General features: G+C 47.3%; 1 protein-coding gene across 2 annotated transcripts in view; it reads right to left on the reverse strand.

Moving 5' to 3' along the window:
• Nucleotides 1-276: 276 nt before the first annotated feature.
• Nucleotides 277-17,153, reverse strand: part of NCAPD2 (non-SMC condensin I complex subunit D2) — a 28,169-nt gene continuing 11,292 nt past the window's right edge. For both annotated transcript variants that reach the window (XM_053370310.1, XM_053370311.1), the window contains 18 exons: nucleotides 16,482-16,679; nucleotides 15,245-15,419; nucleotides 14,553-14,637; nucleotides 13,396-13,529; nucleotides 12,825-12,957; nucleotides 11,232-11,316; nucleotides 10,983-11,141; nucleotides 10,548-10,768; nucleotides 9,735-9,846; nucleotides 9,484-9,607; nucleotides 9,188-9,343; nucleotides 8,805-8,982; nucleotides 6,010-6,104; nucleotides 5,119-5,199; nucleotides 3,100-3,286; nucleotides 2,769-2,913; nucleotides 1,116-1,268; nucleotides 277-827 (listed from right to left, as the gene is read on the reverse strand). In XM_053370310.1, coding sequence (XP_053226285.1) covers nucleotides 742-827; nucleotides 1,116-1,268; nucleotides 2,769-2,913; nucleotides 3,100-3,286; nucleotides 5,119-5,199; nucleotides 6,010-6,104; nucleotides 8,805-8,982; nucleotides 9,188-9,343; nucleotides 9,484-9,607; nucleotides 9,735-9,846; nucleotides 10,548-10,768; nucleotides 10,983-11,141; nucleotides 11,232-11,316; nucleotides 12,825-12,957; nucleotides 13,396-13,529; nucleotides 14,553-14,637; nucleotides 15,245-15,419; nucleotides 16,482-16,679 — 2,507 coding nt within the window. In that variant the 3' untranslated portion in view covers nucleotides 277-741. The remainder of the gene's footprint in view (nucleotides 828-1,115; nucleotides 1,269-2,768; nucleotides 2,914-3,099; nucleotides 3,287-5,118; nucleotides 5,200-6,009; nucleotides 6,105-8,804; nucleotides 8,983-9,187; nucleotides 9,344-9,483; nucleotides 9,608-9,734; nucleotides 9,847-10,547; nucleotides 10,769-10,982; nucleotides 11,142-11,231; nucleotides 11,317-12,824; nucleotides 12,958-13,395; nucleotides 13,530-14,552; nucleotides 14,638-15,244; nucleotides 15,420-16,481; nucleotides 16,680-17,153) is intronic.

Raw genomic sequence — 17,153 nt, forward strand, 5'->3', positions numbered from 1 at the left:
AGGGTAGTCAACCTTTTTATACCTACCGCCCACTAATGCATCTTTCTTGATGGTAAAATTTCCTTACCGCCCACCAGTGCTCGATGGAAGGAGGATTCAGCTTGTGCCATAGAACCCCCTACCGCCCACCTAGAATCCTGAAACACCCACTAGTGGGCAGTAGGGACCAGGTTGACTACCCCTGGTCTAGACAATGTAGAGCCCCCAAGATACTCAATGTTTAAATTTGGCAGAGATGATTGATATAACACACACAAATAGGTATGCAATGGATGGTTCAGCTGACAAGTGAACAGACTTTATTCAATGCTGGAATAGGCACTGTGATCACATAACTTTGGACAGGAGCATGTTTGTATTAATTGCATTTATTGTGATTACATTTTTTTACATTTTAAAAAGTGATACACATGAGTGGCTTTTCAAAGGCCAATTCTGAAAATCCGGGACCCATCTAAAATGCAAGGATAGTTCTTACGAGCGAATGGCACATATTTTCTCAAGGCCTACGCTGCCTTTTTAAATATCTTTTTTGCCTGTGTGTACTGGCACCTTCACCTCCTTTGAAAACCCATGGGGCAGAGAGGCTGCGCAATCTCCATGTTGTGATGCAAGAACTCAAAGTCCAAGCTTGCATTCTGCGTTGCTTTAGCATATACAAAAACCTGGAGAAGCAATACTTCCAAAACCCAGAGAGCTCTACTCCCAAATTAACCAGGAGAGAGTCTATGCAGGGTGTCTTCATCGCTGAGCGCGGCGGGATGAAGCACGTAAAATGGGAGTCGTTTTGCTTGGTGTCTCCGCATCCGTCAGTTCGGCAGAGAGTTCTGAAACAGGAGAAAGCAACAGCTGGCTTTGGAGGGAAATGGCCTGTGCACTGGGTGACAGCTGCAGCAAGCTTCAAGCAACCATCTCCCGTTTAATGAAATTCTAACCCACTTTTCAATATAAAAACATGTCCAGGGTGGCTAACGGATCAAACAGGAAATGAAGGAAACACCCAAGAGGTGGCCTTATGTGTTCTTGTCTCCAAGGGGGGGGGGGGCGGGGGAAGACCATTCCAAAATGAGACCCCTCCATCTCAATGTTCAGGCACATACAGAACATAATCTCACCTTCCTCTGGGGCGTTCTCCTCATCGCTAGAGAAGACAACAGCAATTTTGAGCCTTGAAGTCTTTCTGCGGGGTTTGGAAACACGGGGCTCTGGAGTGGTGAAGGACGAGTCTGCCTCTCTGTTGGCTGCACGCAAGGGTCGTCGCCGGGAGCCTGCGTAAGAAGTGGGAGTTTGAAGAAGCTACAAGACCACAGACTGAACGTGCAAATGATTATGTAGATACTACATTCTTCATAAAGCAAAAGTGGGACACTTTTTAAAGGTTCTATTATTGGGCATGTTAAAAAAAACCCCAAAACCACACATACCTTTTCCTAGCCTGTCATGGATGTTTCAGTTGAGATTCCTGCACTGCAGGGGTTGGACTAGATGACCCTCAGGGTCCCCTCCCATTTTTACAATTTTTATTCCTAAAGTTTTCCCAAGCCTACTTCTACAAGGGACAATTCCAGTGCAAGGTGCTTTACATACCATCTCCAAGTGTGCAGCCCCACAGCTGAGATGGAAGGTACAAGCTCTGGAGGCCAATAGAAATCTGCAAGTTAAGTTATACTGCCAAATCGCTGAAAGTTTCCCCCCCAGTATCCTGAGTTTTTTGTGTGCTTTTGTTAAAAGAAAAAAAGGCTGCAGGTCAAGCTTTCCCCGTTTCAAAGAAAACATGAATGTTTTTGTACAACAGGTCTACAAAAATCATGGAATAAGGACGGCCATTCTTTAATCAACCGTGATAAGCTACCCCAGGACTTGCTTTTACAAGCCGTATAAGCTGCTGCTACAAGAGACTGTGAACATCATGGCAGAGGTGTGTCTACAACTAAGGTGAAACTGTCAAGCTTCCTTGCTATTTTTGCTTTTGGATGCTGTTAATGTAATTTTAAGGGATGCGGGTGGTGCTGTGGGTTAAACCACAGAGCCTAGGACTTGCTGATCAGAAGGTTGGCGGTTCGAATCCCTACAACGTGGTGAGCTCCCGTTGCTCGGTCCCAGCTCCTGCCAACCTAGTTGCTCGAAAGCAGGTCAAAGTGCAAGTAGATAGATAGGTACCGCTTCGGCGGGAAGGTAAACGGCGTTTCCGTGCACTGCTCTGGTTCTCCAGAAGTGGCTTAGTCCTGCTGGCCACATGACCCGGAAGCTGTACGCCGGCTTCCTTGGCCAATAAAGCGAGATGAGTGCCGCAACCCCAGAGTTGGCCACGACTGGACCTAATGATCAGGGGTCCCTTTACCTAATGTAATTTTGTTAGATTTGAATTGCTGTTTCATATTGTTAAATTTGCTATTGCTATTTTATTACGTTATTATTAAACTGTTTTGCAGTATTTGATTTTGAAATGCATTTCTCTTTGCTGTAAGCCGCTTTGAGCATGATTTTTCTGTGGAAAAGACAAATAATACAATGGGTGACGGATGGAAGTCCTATTCATTGTGTATAATTCCCAGTGTCTCTTGCTATACCCTCTTTGCACCTGTTGCGCCATAGTGGCCTTGAGTTCAATTCTTCCTAACCCCTCAAGCGTTTAGAAAATATTCAAAGAATTGTTAAAAAAAAACCCTATCAAGCTGGTGAAGATTTGGCACTTTGCTTTAGTAGGTAACCCTGAGCGTTCATGCTGCCGAAAGGTGTTAGTGCAAACTCTTAAACTGTGGACATACTTGCTGCTGCTTTCTTTGTCGTCCGGGGCGCAGGAGTATTTCTGACTTTGTGGTCTATTGACTCCCCAGGAGGATCTTCAGCGAGAGAGTCCAGGCCCCTGTTGTGGCACGTGCGGAGCTTCTGCTCGAATTCTTCAGCAAGAGCCTGATAAATGACACCCCATGCAAAAGCAGAAATCAACACATATCACAAAGCAAGGAAAATATTGCGTGTCTGGATGCCAGCAGTTGAAGAAGCCTTCACTTTTCTTTGTTTCGGGAGAAAAATGGCAACCTCTTCCCTGCCCTACCGGGGGGGGGGGGGGGACCAAAACACAACAACGGCCCTCACCTTCATCTCAGGCTTCGTTGACATCCTGCGAAGCCGGCCCAAGACAGTCAGGAAGCAGTTGTAGACAGCTGCATCCTGAAGCTTGTCAGCAAAGCAATCAAAGTTGTCTTGCATCTTGCGAAGACCTCGTTCTGTGAGAGGAAGCAAGGTGAGGCAGTACGCCAGATCGTGGTGCTGACGCTCCGTTCTGCAGGAGAGAGGCAAAAAAGCAACCTGCCTTCAGCTTCAGGGATTGCAAACCAGTTGCAACAAGGGAGGCTGTCTTGTATTTGCCACAGTGGCCAGGGGATTCTGCTCTAGGTGGAAGTGCCCTGGCTTGCCCTGAGCTAGAAGCCTGCAATGGCTCTGCACTTCTGCTGCAAAGCACAGAGCCCAAACAGATCCCAGATTGAAAATGAGGGCTGGGTTTCATTCCTTCTCCTTTGTAGTGCCAAAGCTCATCTCGCTCACCTGAGCCTTGCCTTTCCCTTGCCATGATGAGCAAAGCTGTCAAACCCCGGTTCAAGGTTTAAGACACTAAGGAGATACTAATGCCTAGCTCTGATAAGAGCTGGGAAATTTGTGCCTGGTCTGGACCGTTTCCGATTGCAAGCACCATCACCACTGACATTGCTTCTTTACCTGCTACTAGGGCTGCTTTGGCAAATAAGCTTTCAAGTGACAGTGAACAAAGCAGGAGCTACAGAAAAACAACTTTGCTGTGGAATGTCCCGAGGAGTGCTTTACATCCTGTAAGCCCCTGCAGCCCAGCCCAGACAAAGGTTTACCACTTCACCCAGAACTGCCTGTTGTATGCAGTAATCAGGAAGCAGAGAGCTAATCAGACACACAGGACAAAGTACCGACTTGCACGAACATTTCATACTATTTTCCATAACAGCCAGTGCAAGAGTAGTTGGAAATTGGTAGTACAAGGATTTGGGGCCTTCCGTGGAAGGCGGAATATGAGATTTTGAACACAGAAACAACTAAAGGAAGCATTATCCAGTAGTGTAGCAAAGCACACTGAACACAAGATTTTACTAATGTTATGCTTGGGTTGCTAATTCGCTTTGTTGAAGCACTGCAGAAAATCTTGGCTGGCTGTAGCTGCCGCCTCAGTTTCTGGCAAGTATTCAAACTGGACAAAGAGCTTCTTTCTAAATAATCAGCACACAACCTAGAAAAAAAAAGGCTGCAGACACTGCCATTTAGGCACACCTCTTTTATAGCACTGTAAAGGATTTCTATGCCCTAGTCATTGCCTCTCCCCTTAAAACTAGGAAAACACCCTTTTTAATTTCAGAAAAAAACGCCTTAGGAAAGCGTGCCTTCACTAGCTTCGAAACAAAATATACCGTATTTTTCGCTCTATAACACGCACCCAACCATAACACGCACGTAGTTTTTAGAGGAGGAAAATCCGTAAGCATGCCACCCGTAGGCATTCCCTCCATAACACGCACAGACATTTCCCCTTACTTTCTAGGAGGAAAAAAGTGAGTGTTATGGTGCAAAAAATACGGTATATACTCCACCCTAGCAACGTTGCAACTATGGCAAATAAGGAAATGTCAACTAGTTCTGTTTCTTTCTTTTTTTGGCCTGCCCCTAATAATTCCTGCAAGGACACTATGCAGCGACTTCAGAGACAGGGTGCAGTTCTGACGGACTTTCTCCCTGCCAGGGAGAGAATACAGTCTGGCAGGATCAATCCCTCCACACCCAGGAGCACTACAGGCTTCTATAGCTATTGGTCCACTGGTCAACGGAAGAGCCCAGACAGTCTTGCCCACTGAACTGTCTCACAGGCCAAGTGCTATTCATTGTCTATTTGTAACTTCCTAAGACAGTAGTAACAGTGAGCTTTTGCTCTCCATGACTCGTTACCATACTTTAGGGAAGCAAGCACACCCTTTCCATCCAATTCTCACCCACCAAGTTCCTCATTCCAGAGCCTACGGCTTCTAATTTCAGGATGTAGCAGACTGAGATAGGTTGTTCCCAGATAGCACATTTCCCTAGCAATTCCTCACTCACCGAGAAGTCCGGAACCGCTGACAAAGCTTTTCCACCAAGCTCTCTGTCTGCTTCTCCTTTGTGATATAAGAGAAGAGCTGCCTGGGGAGGAGAGTAAAAAGAGGAATGAAGGAGGCAGTTGTTGCTGGCCCCCAGGGTTCCACAGTTTCACACAGACTCTCCTATTGCAGCTTCCCTATATCAGCAGGAGCTACAAAGAGTCGGAAGGAACCAAAAGGAGTGAAGCCTATCCAAACATCCGACGCCGGAATTTACAATGCTAGCCGACTATACAAGGGCATTGTTACCAAGAATGGCAGCTTCCCTCTCGAAAACAGTGGAGGGAATCGGGAATGTTAACATATAATATTGAAAGTAAAAGTGTATCACTGAGCCTTACAGGGAACCGTATGATGAGAAGAGACTCAGACCTCCTCTAAAGAAAGGTGTAAGAGTCTCACAAGCCCTTTCTGCAAACTTGAATAGACTTGGGATCCCAAAAGGCTGCTGCATCCTGCAGGAGCCTTAAAACAGGACAGGCGTTTAGGGAAAGCTTGGCTCCCATTGTGACCCCTTAAAACAGCTTACCTGGATAAGACCAAGGATCCAAACAGCGGCCAGCCAAATATCTCTGGGAAACCCACAAGCAAGGTGTGAAGGAAGCAACATGACTTCACCGATTTGCCTCCCAAAAACTGGCATCTCTGAACCAGGAGATTCAATTTACCCAGTCCGTCCCCAGCCTGACACACTGTTCTGTTTTCCGTTTTATATTTAGCAAGCATTTTAGGACAGCCACTTGCAAATTTGGCCTGGTACCACAGCTGCACCCTTCTGTCAGTCTGGGCACACGGGAAGTTCTGTGCCTCAAAGGAGGGGTGGGTGGGAAACACAAAGCCAAGACAAGGCTACCTCATAACGATGCGGAAAGGCTCCTCCTCTATGCCGGAGTCTGGATCTGAGAGACGACTGATGATGTCCGGGAGCAAGTTGTACACAGCGTTATCCTGCATGGAAAGGAGCAGATGTTGTTGAACTGTTGCCCCAGTCCACTATTTGTGCCCTGAAGATGGGCCCCTGGATTTTGGGGGGTTCTTGGTTAAGATACACACTAAAACCAAGACGGGAGTCTGACCCAGAGACTGCCTTTTTGTTTTTTAGCTAGGGATACAGAGAGAAGCATTTCTGACTGAGTGCAACCACAGCCGCCTGCAAACAACCCTAGAAAGAGCATAAGGGCTCTTTCTCTCCTTGGGATAAGCAGGTGCCACTTTTAGCATGAAGTACAGAAGGATACTTTCAGAGAATGTGAGAAAAGGAGGAGGATACTGTCTAACATCAGAATATCAAGCAAAATAGTTTTGTTTTGCCTCTTGGTGGAGAAAGTAGCAATTTGATCTGTTTTGGAACAATCAAAGCAACACACTGGAAAATGTTCTAACAGTTCACGATTAAGAACATTTAGTTCTGGTGACCACTGAACAGGGACTCACAAAGTTTGGCTGACCTTGGTTGCCTGGATCCCTCCCAACTGGCCTTTTGATTGGGTTTTGCAACTGAAACTGCATTGGCTGTCCTAATGCAGGGCTGGGGAAGCTCAGGCCCAAGGGCCATTTGTGGCCCCCCAGGCCGCTCTAAGTGGCCCTGTTTCACACCCTCGTTGAGTGTCTTTGCCTGGCTGGAATGTGTCCTTGAACTCTGATAATGCCTCGTGTGTCTGGATGGAGGACAGAAGAGTGCGTAAATGTGTGCAGAAACTCATCTTCGGCACAAAGGTAATGTTTACATTTGCTGCTCATCCATGTTTGCCTCTGCCCTGCCTACCACTGACACGTAACCCTCAGAAGGGAATGCAGCCCCTGGCTGAAAGAGTTCTGCATCCCTTTGCTAGTGGATTAGTTGTGGCAGGAGATGGACAGGGATATGTTATTATGCTTCATTCGCTGGGGCTTCTCTGTAATCAATCATGCTATCCATCTGGGTTGGCTTTCAGATGGTTTGGGAAAGCACTGTGGTAAAAGATGTGTTCCAGGTCTGAGAAGGTTTTGAGGGATTAATGCTTTACTTTCTGACCAGATGAGGTCCCATCTCATCACTCATGTTTTTCAACATCTATATGAAGCTACAGTTGTCCAGAGATTTGGGCAACACCCCGCTCTCACTCTCAACAGATCTGAGGAAGGCAGTAGAATCCGAGAACTGTTTAAAACTTAATCCAGTTGAGATTGGGATATTGTTGGGTGGTGTTGCCTGACTGATAATTAGGTGTACAGCCCTGCTTTGGCTGGGGTTGCATTCCCCCTGAAAAATATTAGTTGTGCAGCTTGGGGTGTGCTCCTTTGTCAGACACGAGAGATCACTAGGAGTTAAGGACCCCTAGACAGTTAAGTCCAGTCAAAGGCGACTATGGGGTTGCGGCGTTCATCCTTCTTTCAGGCCAAGGGAACCAGTGTTTGTCTACAGACAGCTTTCTGGGTCATGTGGCCAGCATGACTAAACTGCTTCTGGCACAACAGGACATTGTGACGGAAGCCAGAGCGCACAGAAACGCCATTTACCTTTCTGTTGCAGCAATACCCATTTATCTACTTGCACTGGCGTGCTTTTGAGCTGCTAGATTGGCAGGAGCTGGGACAGAGCAACGGGAGCTCACTCCATCACGTGGATTCGAACCAAGTGCTTTCGACTAGCTCTGGCTAATATATCAACTGTGTCTGTTCCAAAGAAGTCAGACTTGGCGATGGACATTCAAGCCTTAGGAACCTCTAGACTTGACTACTGTAAACTGCTCTCTATATAGGATGCACACATAAAATATTTGGAGACTTCAACTGGTTACAGAATGGTGCTGCCAGATTGCCTAGTGCCTACCAACAAAGAACAGCATCATAGCTTGATTTTGACCCATCTGCACTGTCCTTCCTGCTTCCTCTGCCGGGTGTGCTGCTGTCCTCGTTATTTTGCATTCCTGTGATGAAATAGGAATTGAACCTCAAGCTTATGTAAGTCCTAGTAGAGGAAGTGAAACCTTGGGAAATATAGGCATTGGCCAACAGTGAATGAGAGTGTCACCATCACAAATCCCTAGGAGGTTTCAACATAAAGGGGAGTTTCAGATTTACAGGTTAACTTTGAGGTGAAATTCAGTTTGCATCTTCCCCTGTCCTGAACAGGCACATCCCAAACCAAAGTGCTTAAGCCCATTTCCATTTTGAATTGTCCTGTGCTGCTTTTTTTTAAAAAAAGGAACTGAAGCTTTTATATGGCAACTATACTTTGCTGATGGGATAGGACTTGCCGATCAGAAAAGGTCGGCGGTTCGAATCCCCATGACGGGGTGAGCTCCCGTTGCTCGGTCCCTGCTCCTGCCAACCTAGCAGTTCAAAAGCACGTCAAAATGCAAGCAGATAAATAGGTACCGCTCCGGCGGGAAGGTAAACAGCGTTTCCGTGCGCTGCTCTGGTTTGCCAGAAGCGGCTTAGTCATGCTGGCCACATGACCCGGAAGCTGTACGCCGGCTCCCTCGGCCAATAAAGCGAGATGAGCGCCACAACCCCAGAGTCAGCCACGACTGGACCGAATGGTCAGGGGTCCCTTGACCTTATATTTTGCTGACCTGCTTCATATAACATTTCAAAAGCATAGTAAAGTGAGCAAGATTAATGCTTTGTACTCCAGAAGTTTTGCACCACGCCCTTTCACCTCACCTTGCCAGATAGTTCTGTGAAGAAGTTCCGAGCGAGTCCCACTATGTCCTCCTCTGGGTCGATGAGAAGAGCTGCCATTTCGCTCACCTGCCCCTTCACCTTCACCATGTCCTTGAGGATCAGGTGAGTCATAACCAAAGCAGCTGTCTGCCTCACGCTCCGACATGGGTCCCGCAGCCTAAGGAGCAAAGCACGCCCCCCCCCAAACAACAGTAGTAAGCAGCCAGGCCATTATAACCTGATGCTTCCATTGGACTCCTGCAGGCTTCCCCCGTCTGGAGAAGTCCTGCTCCTGCTCCAAGCACTGTTGCATGTTATTACAGCCCTCCATCGCCCAGATTCAAGCCCTACACCCCTCCCAATCTTCCTTACCAAAGATTTACCTAGCATAGAGGTGGGGTGTCCAAGGCTCCACCAAGTTGGGGAAGCGAATGGCCAGGTCTCCGGCTGCAATCATGAGGTTGGCGCGCACGCTAGGGAGGGCGGATTTTTCCATCATGGTGAAGAAGAGCCGCAACTGAGAGTCACAAAACTCTGAACTGAATGCGAATGGAAAGGGAATCAGTGTCAAGTATGTCAGAGTGGTGGCTCCAAGTTGTGGAATTAGGAATGGAATACAGAACTATGCAAGAGGGGTTCCAGAGGAGCAGGAAGGGGAAGAACACAAAAAGATAAATACCTGACCATGCAAAATTTCCCAAGGGCCAATGTGGCAGCAGCTGAGAGTGCTGGATCACTGTAGAGTCCTGGGTTGTTGCAAATCTTGAGTACCAGGGGAATAAAGGTTGAAAGCAGCTGTTTTCCTATACAGAAAGAGGCGGTAGAGAGGTTGCAGCAGACCAGTCCAAAACAGAAGCCTACAACTGGGCTCCTCACAAACTAAGCAAAGTAGCCTACAGCCTGCATTCCTACTCAAGCAGCAACACTCACCATCCAGCAGCTCTGCTTCAGTAATGGTGCGGATGAGCTCTGCTTCCGTGTCGTCAGCGGAAGCCCCAACCAAGCCAAGGTCCTCCTCCATGGTGGTATCATTCCCAGTACTCTGAGCAGAGAGAAAGAAGCCGCCAGAAGTTAGCACTTTCTAAACTCTTCCCCTCCAGCACAGACTGCCCAGCTTAAAAGCAGGAGAGAGTTAAGTGCAAAGAAGGACAGGACACCGATAACTCTTGTCAGGCAGTATTCCCTGCACCTGTAATTCCAATTGAGGAATGCACTTCCAGAAAATTGGGGCTCTGTCTCTAACTCAAGTATTGGGGATCTACTCTGCAGATCAGATTCATTTGTTTTTATAGCAGAGAGCAGAGCAGAGGTCAATGGTTTACAAACAAACTGAAAGATTTTGAATACCAAGCAATTCTAGCAAGCAGCATGTTTGCAGCATGAGATGTACAGGAAAAGGATCCCGCTACTCCTAATGAGATAACAAAGCATTGCCTTTGTAAAAACAGTGTCAAACCAGGTATGATCAACCTGTATAAATATCTAAGGCCCTAGTGACACTCTGCTTCTCCTCACTCTTCCAGATGAAGTCGTGACAAGCAAGCACACCTAGCAAGGGTCTTACACAGAAGGATTTGCTCAGAAAGGTTTGGCTGTTTTTAAATAGAGAGAGAGAGCTCCTGAACAGCAGAGGGACCTGCAGAATTTTATGGCCAGATGAGAAACAGAGATCAGTTCCTGCTACGGTGTCAAAAGTGCCAGGAGGCCAATGAAGCAGCAGTGATAGGAATCCAGCCCCCTCACCTTGTCATTCTGCCCCTTCGTTTTGCTTGCAGCCTTTTCTTTCGCTTCCCGTTCTTCCCCAAGGACTCGGCGCCTGCGTAGCTCTGCGCTCACTGACAACTCCAGATGCACAAGCTGCTGCAACGCCACGTCCCCAGCCAGAGAGATCAGATGTGTCAACACCATGGTGTCAATAGTGCTAAGCTCGTCAGCAACCTTGTTGGGAGAAGGTGGTCCAGGCTCTGGAAGCAAATAAAAACTGTTCCATGACGCATTTGCAGTCTGCCCTTATTTTTCAGCGCTGCACATTTACTACCCAAAGAGTTCTTGTTGCCCTGTATCTAACCTGCTCATCTATTAGGTTCTTGGTCATCTCTTTTCCATTTCACCCTTTCTCCTCACAGCCACATAAGAGTAAACCAGAAGGAACGGGGGCATTTCCCATCTCCAACTCACCTGCCTCAGCCCCTTCAGACTCCAACTTCTCCAGGGCCTGCTGGCTACAGCACTGCAAGATCTGAGCACATATTTCCTCAGGCCCTTCTGCCAGCTGATAGATGAGGGCAATTGCTGTCTCTGTGAAAGGGATCCAGTATGCACTTGATCTAGCAAAGCCTGAAGAAGAGCAGAAGAACTACTTATATTAGGTAAGGCAACAAGCTTGCATACAGACTCACCCATCGTAATGCAGTTTCAGTAACTCACCCACAGTTATCACTTCGCGCAGGCGTTCAAAGAGCTGATGTGACTGAGGAAGCCGGAAGGGATGACTCTTTTTCTCAAGGCCAGGCTGAAAGTAGAAAGAGAGCACATCAAGTTTTGTCCAGCAAAACCTTGCCCTGTTTGCCTTTTAGCAATAAACTGATTAAATGTAGAAAAAAATAAAAAGTTCTACCGTATTTTTCGCCCTATAGGACGCACTTTTTCCCCTCCAAAAATGAAGGGGAAATGTGTGTGCGTCCTATGGGGCGAATGCAGGCTTTCGCTGAAGCCTGGAGAGCGAGAGGGGTCGTGCGCACCGACCCCTCTCGCTCTCCAGGCTTCGCGGAACTCTCCGCAAGCACTCCCGCTGCTTGCGGAGAGTTGCCTGCATGCCGAAGCCTGCGGACCTCTCCGCTTCACGGACCTCTCCGCAAGCAGCGGGACCCAGCGCTGGGCTCCCACGGCTTGCAGAGAGCCGCCTGTTTGGGGGCTGCGGTTGGGGGAAGCTCGGGCCTCCCCCGCCCCGCGCCTGGGAAAAAAATAATAATTTCCCCCTTTATTTCCCCCCCAAAAAACTAGGTGCGCCTTATGGGACAGTGCGTCGTATAGGGCGAAAAATACAGTAATTTAAAGCTACCCTCGCAACTGCTCCATGAGTCTGGCCAAGCACAGCAGCTTGAGATTTTCGCATCAGAACTCTGTCCTCTATTCACAACTACGGTTTAATGACACATGCTTGGTCAGATTGGGCTGTGGCACTTAAAGGGCACGGGAGAGCCCTGGCTTTTGGACAATGATCTGGAACTGGAATGGGGAAACTTTCGCCCTCCAGATGCTGATGAACTACAAGTCCCATCAGCTACAGCAAGCATAGCCAATGACCAGGGATAACGCGAGCTGTAGTCCAGCAACATCTGGAAGGTCAAAGGTTCCTCACACCTGATCTAGAGCAGGTATATTCAACCTTGTCAGATGCAGGGCCCACTTTTAGCCCAAACATACCCATTTCTTAATATTTTACCATATGTATTTGCATAGTGGTAGTTATCCTGTTGCGATCCATTTTCGATCAAGCCACAACCCAATAGCACAGGCATCCCCAAACTTTGCCCTCCAGATGTTTTGGGACTACAACTCCCATAATCCCTAGCTAACAGGACCAATGGGCAGGGATGATGGGAACTGTAGTCCCAAAACATCCCGAGGGCTGAGTTTGGGGATGCCTGTGCTAGCAGGCCCCAACTCACCAGTTTCAGACCAGTGATCTACAGCATAGTGCAATACTGTGAAGTGACTAAAAGAGCATAAATTCCCCAATAGCTGAAAGTGGCTTCCAAATGCCATTTAAAACTTAGAACACTTAGAACACCAGGCACAGTAGGGCTGTTGTAAAAGATGCACAGTGAAGGAACTATACATGCGGTATAGTTATACTGTGTAGTTACACTGAATATTATTACAGCCTGGGGCAAAGAATACATGCAATATTCATTACTGATAAAACTCCAAGACCCAGACTTATCAAAGTTGGCTGCCACCTGTTGTGGCAGATAATACAAGAAAATAACTTTACACCCATCACAGGCAGATTCTGACCTTCTGGCTACTGGCAATTTTGGAGATGGCATTGCACACTTCTCGGGCAAGGCGATAATCTCCATGCACTCTCTCATCCAGCCCCACTGTTACCAGAACATCCAGGTTGCTCCCCACAATCTCAGGCTTCCCTCTGGTGAAGGCAAAAACACATTTTGTTAGAACCACATGAGAGTGACTCTGAAGGACTCAAGCCACTAAAATCCAAATATACCACAGAAGCAAAACAACCTAAGAGATCATTCCCCATGCTTAATTATGCATTAAGCCTCAGCTAGTGGGAGAGGAGAGAAATGATTTCACTGGAGTACCACAACAGTAAGAACACCGGTGGATGAAATCTGACTTCTGAAACTCATTGGCCCACACAAAATGCAACACCTTTGAACTCTGGTGAGGACCTATGGCAAAAAGGGCAATACAGCCAAACCAACCAAATTTCAAGATTACCTGGGCTTCCCCTCACCTATCTAACCCAAGAGAGTGAGGGTAGAAAAGAGCAAGAGCTGGGAGGGGGAGAATCCGCTGCTTTGAAAGAGACAGGACACAGGAGGCTAAATTAAAGACTCACCGTGCCATCATCCCAAGAAGCATGATGGCAGCATGGCGCTCCAATGCTGAACACTGCAATTTCTCTGTAAACTGTTCCCAGAGCAGCTGGACCACAGCAGGTTTTATTTCATCTTTTTGCACAAACTCAGAGATCTAGGGAACCACAAAGATTATCAGGGAAGAAAAAGCAATCGTTAATTTTTAAAATTTTAAATAAAAAGCATGTAAGTTATTCCCCGCCCCCAAGTAAGTGAGGTCGATTCTGTGCAGATTAAGTGGCTGGAATAAAGAAGTTGCAACTTGGAGCAGAGGAGTGCTTTTATGCTGCAGAAATTTGGGTGAGTTATACTAAAAGACACACACACACACACACACACACACACACACGTGTTAAATGCCTATTCCAACTTTACATAGCTACTATCGGGAGTGCGGGTTAAGAGACTATCATCTGGTTGACCAATTTCACTTTTCCACCCTAACACAATAATTAAACAAGGACTAAAAACACATTACACTACACAAGACCCCAGTAACAAAAGACCAATAGTCCATCATTCTCTTCCCAACAATATCCAGCATGATGCTTATAAGCAGGGCACGGAAGCAACAACCCTCCTTTTAGCACTTGCCCCCCAATAGCTAGGATTCAGAGGACCACAGCCTCTGAACAGAGGTACAATTTGACCCACAAATTTGTCTTATCCCTCCCTTTGAAATGGGATCTAAGTAGGTGGCCACCAGCGTAGCAAATTCTACAAATTATGTGTCCAGGGAAGTACTCTTTTCTTCTAAATCTACTGCGCTTCAAACTTGAATGACCCCAACAGCCAGTACTGCGGAGGAAAAAGTTCTATCTTCATATGCCCAATAATATTCCATCCTCAAGAAACCTCCCCCTCCGCCCCTGGTAGTTGTGTCCTTTCCTAAACTAAAGAAGCTGCAGCGCCGCCAGAGCACAATTTCTGTTCTCATCCTGAAGCCAAGTTCTTAACCCAAGGTACTATTTCTGGGTTAGTGGAGTCTGCAACCTGAAGCGTATGTAACCTGAGGTACCACTGTATTAGTAAGTTCCTCAAGAGTTCAAAGAACACAAGAAAAAAAACTTTCAAAACAGGCTTATACTCTGAGTCAAGTGTGACTGGGTTTGTGAGAGGTGGTCTGTTGCACACTCACAATTTCTCCAAGACACTGAGTAGTCCCTAGTGACGCATCCACCAGGAGAACGGAGAGAGACTTCACCAAGTGCTGGGCTCGAGCCCTGTGTATTGAAGAGAAGCAGGAAGAGAATTAAAAGAAAAATATAAAGGATCTAGAGACTCTACTTAACAGCTGCCATTATTGCAAACCTAGATTAAAAAGGTGAATGGGGACTAGACCAAAAGAAGTAACTTGACATAGTCCATAACCAGTGTATTCATTTAGAGGGAAAAGGCAGTTTGAGAGATGCATTCCTTGTTATGTAAAACCCAAAGGACACTGGATTTCAATCTGAAACTTTAAAACAGACCTCAGGACTGGCCACATAGAAACAGTATACAGTGGTACCTCTGGTTACATACTTAATACGTTCCGGTAGGTCCGTTCTTAACCTGAAACTGTTCTTAACCTGAAGCACCACTTTAGCTAATGGGGCCTCCTGCTGCTGTTGCGCCGCCGCTGCACAATTTCCGTTCTCATCCTGAAGCAAAGTTCTTAACCCGAGGTAATATTTCTGGGTTAGCGGAGTCTGTAACCTGAAGCGTATGTAACCTGAGGTACCACTTTACTTGATTGTAACTGCATCTTCTCCACCCCTCCCCGGAACTCCCAGTTAAGATAAAGCACAATCTACTCTGTCATGGCAGGTGGAATGGCGCCAGCCAAACCTTTCAGAGTCTCCACTAGGATTCAGGTAGAGCGTCCTGTAGGCATCCAACACAGCATCTCTGATTCCTGGCTCTTTGGACCATACAAGCGGAAGCATTCGACGTACTCCAAGAACAGCCTGAGGGACACCAAACTGAGAGACTATCACAAAGAATTCAATAGCTTCCTGCATAACTGGGGGGGGGGGGAAAGAAGAGAAAAGGATGGTGAGGGCACTTGGTTTTCTACTGCATCTTTAAAAAACACACAACCAGATGCCTTAAACACTGCAATGTTCATGTTACATTTGTGTTAGGCAGCCTTGTAAATGAGCCACAGCAAAAGTTACTAGCCAAAACATGTTATTGGCCTCCTGAAGGGTGGCAGAAGGACCGAGAGCTCCATCCTGCCTGCTGCATCTCTATCCTAAGGAGAGGATGGTGCTTTCGTCCTAAGGCAGTAGACCTGGTTTCAATGCTAGACACAGAGGAGGGATAGAGTGCTCCACCCCTCCTCCAGTATAGGACCAAAGTTGTTTGGGGCTTTATAGGCAGCTAAGCAGTCTTCAAAGGCAGCCCCATGAGGAACACGTCAACGTAGATGTTCAACAAGATAGGGGACAGAATAGAATCCTGTAGGACCCCATAGGATAGAGCCCAAGGTGTTGTATAGGATCCACAACCATCTTCTGAAACCCCTTCCAGGAAAGACTGGAACCACCACAAAACAGTTCCACCCAGACCAATGACCCAGGGTACCATGGTATTGAAAGCAGCTCAGAACCAACTGGGGTGCTCTTCCCTAGCCTAGTTCCTGCTGTAGATCACCTAAGGTGACTACAGTTGTCTCTGTCCCAGAACCAAGGCTGAAACTGGACTGAAATGGCAGAGATGAGATCCTTAAACCTCTCCCCCCCACCCCAAATGGAATACTGGAGACCGTCTGGCAATTCTTCAAGAAGATGCGATTCATGGAGGGTTTTACTTTTTAAACAAAGATCTTAACCGTGCCTCTTTTGAGCCTGATGGAAACAGCTCTGTCTCAGAGACAATGACCATTCCCCTTACCCACTCAACCAGTCCCCTCTTCTGGTAGGGCTTTTATAAGCAAAGAAGGGCAAACGAATTATCCTGAGATAGACATTACTTCACCAAAAATTCTGTCCACATCCTTGGGCTCCACAAACTAAAAAACAACAGCATTATATAAAACTAGTATTATCAGGAAAAGATAAACCGGGAGTAAGATTACACCTACCAGAGACAGAGCTTTCATACATTAGTCTGGAGACCAAGCTCAAGGCTTCAGTGATTTTTGCAGAGAAGTTGTAGGCATCCTGTAAGTACTGCACCAGCATCTCCTGCTTTACTAACTCTTCTGGAGGCCGCTCCATTTCCTGGGCTTGTTCTTCCTCCCCATCTGTAGCTTCTTGGGCTCCACCTTCAGCCTGGGACCCTGAAACACAGAAAGAAGATCCATGCAGCTCCTAGGGGAGGTCTAAATACAATTGCATAGAGACCTATATAGCAATGGTGAATTTTTCAACGCGTGCAGAGTCTGATGAAAGGTAAGTGTCAGGGAACTGCCATCGGAGCCAGGAGTGGAGGTAAGGCTCCCCAGCGATGCCGGAGAAGGGCCCAGCAGGGATAGAGGGAACTCAGCTACTGAGGAAGGAAATCAGCGTGACACCAGGAAGAAAGGGGAGCAGGGGAGGGCTTCGGAGAGATGGCTCCAGGACTCTTCCACAGAGACCAGCGGGGAGAGCACAGGTCCTCCGCTGGCCACGCCCACCCTGCGCAGAAGACTTCCGCGCAGGGAGGCTAGGCGGAGACTTGGCGTCAAAGAACTGTTATGCTGGAAGAAGTTCAGGAAACGCCCACTGACGGATTCTGCCAGTGACTGACACAGCCGCGGAGTAAGGGCTGTGCA

The sequence above is a fragment of the Podarcis raffonei genome, chromosome 17 (genome assembly GCF_027172205.1).
Source record: "Podarcis raffonei isolate rPodRaf1 chromosome 17, rPodRaf1.pri, whole genome shotgun sequence".
NCBI classification, from domain to species: domain Eukaryota; kingdom Metazoa; phylum Chordata; class Lepidosauria; order Squamata; family Lacertidae; genus Podarcis; species Podarcis raffonei.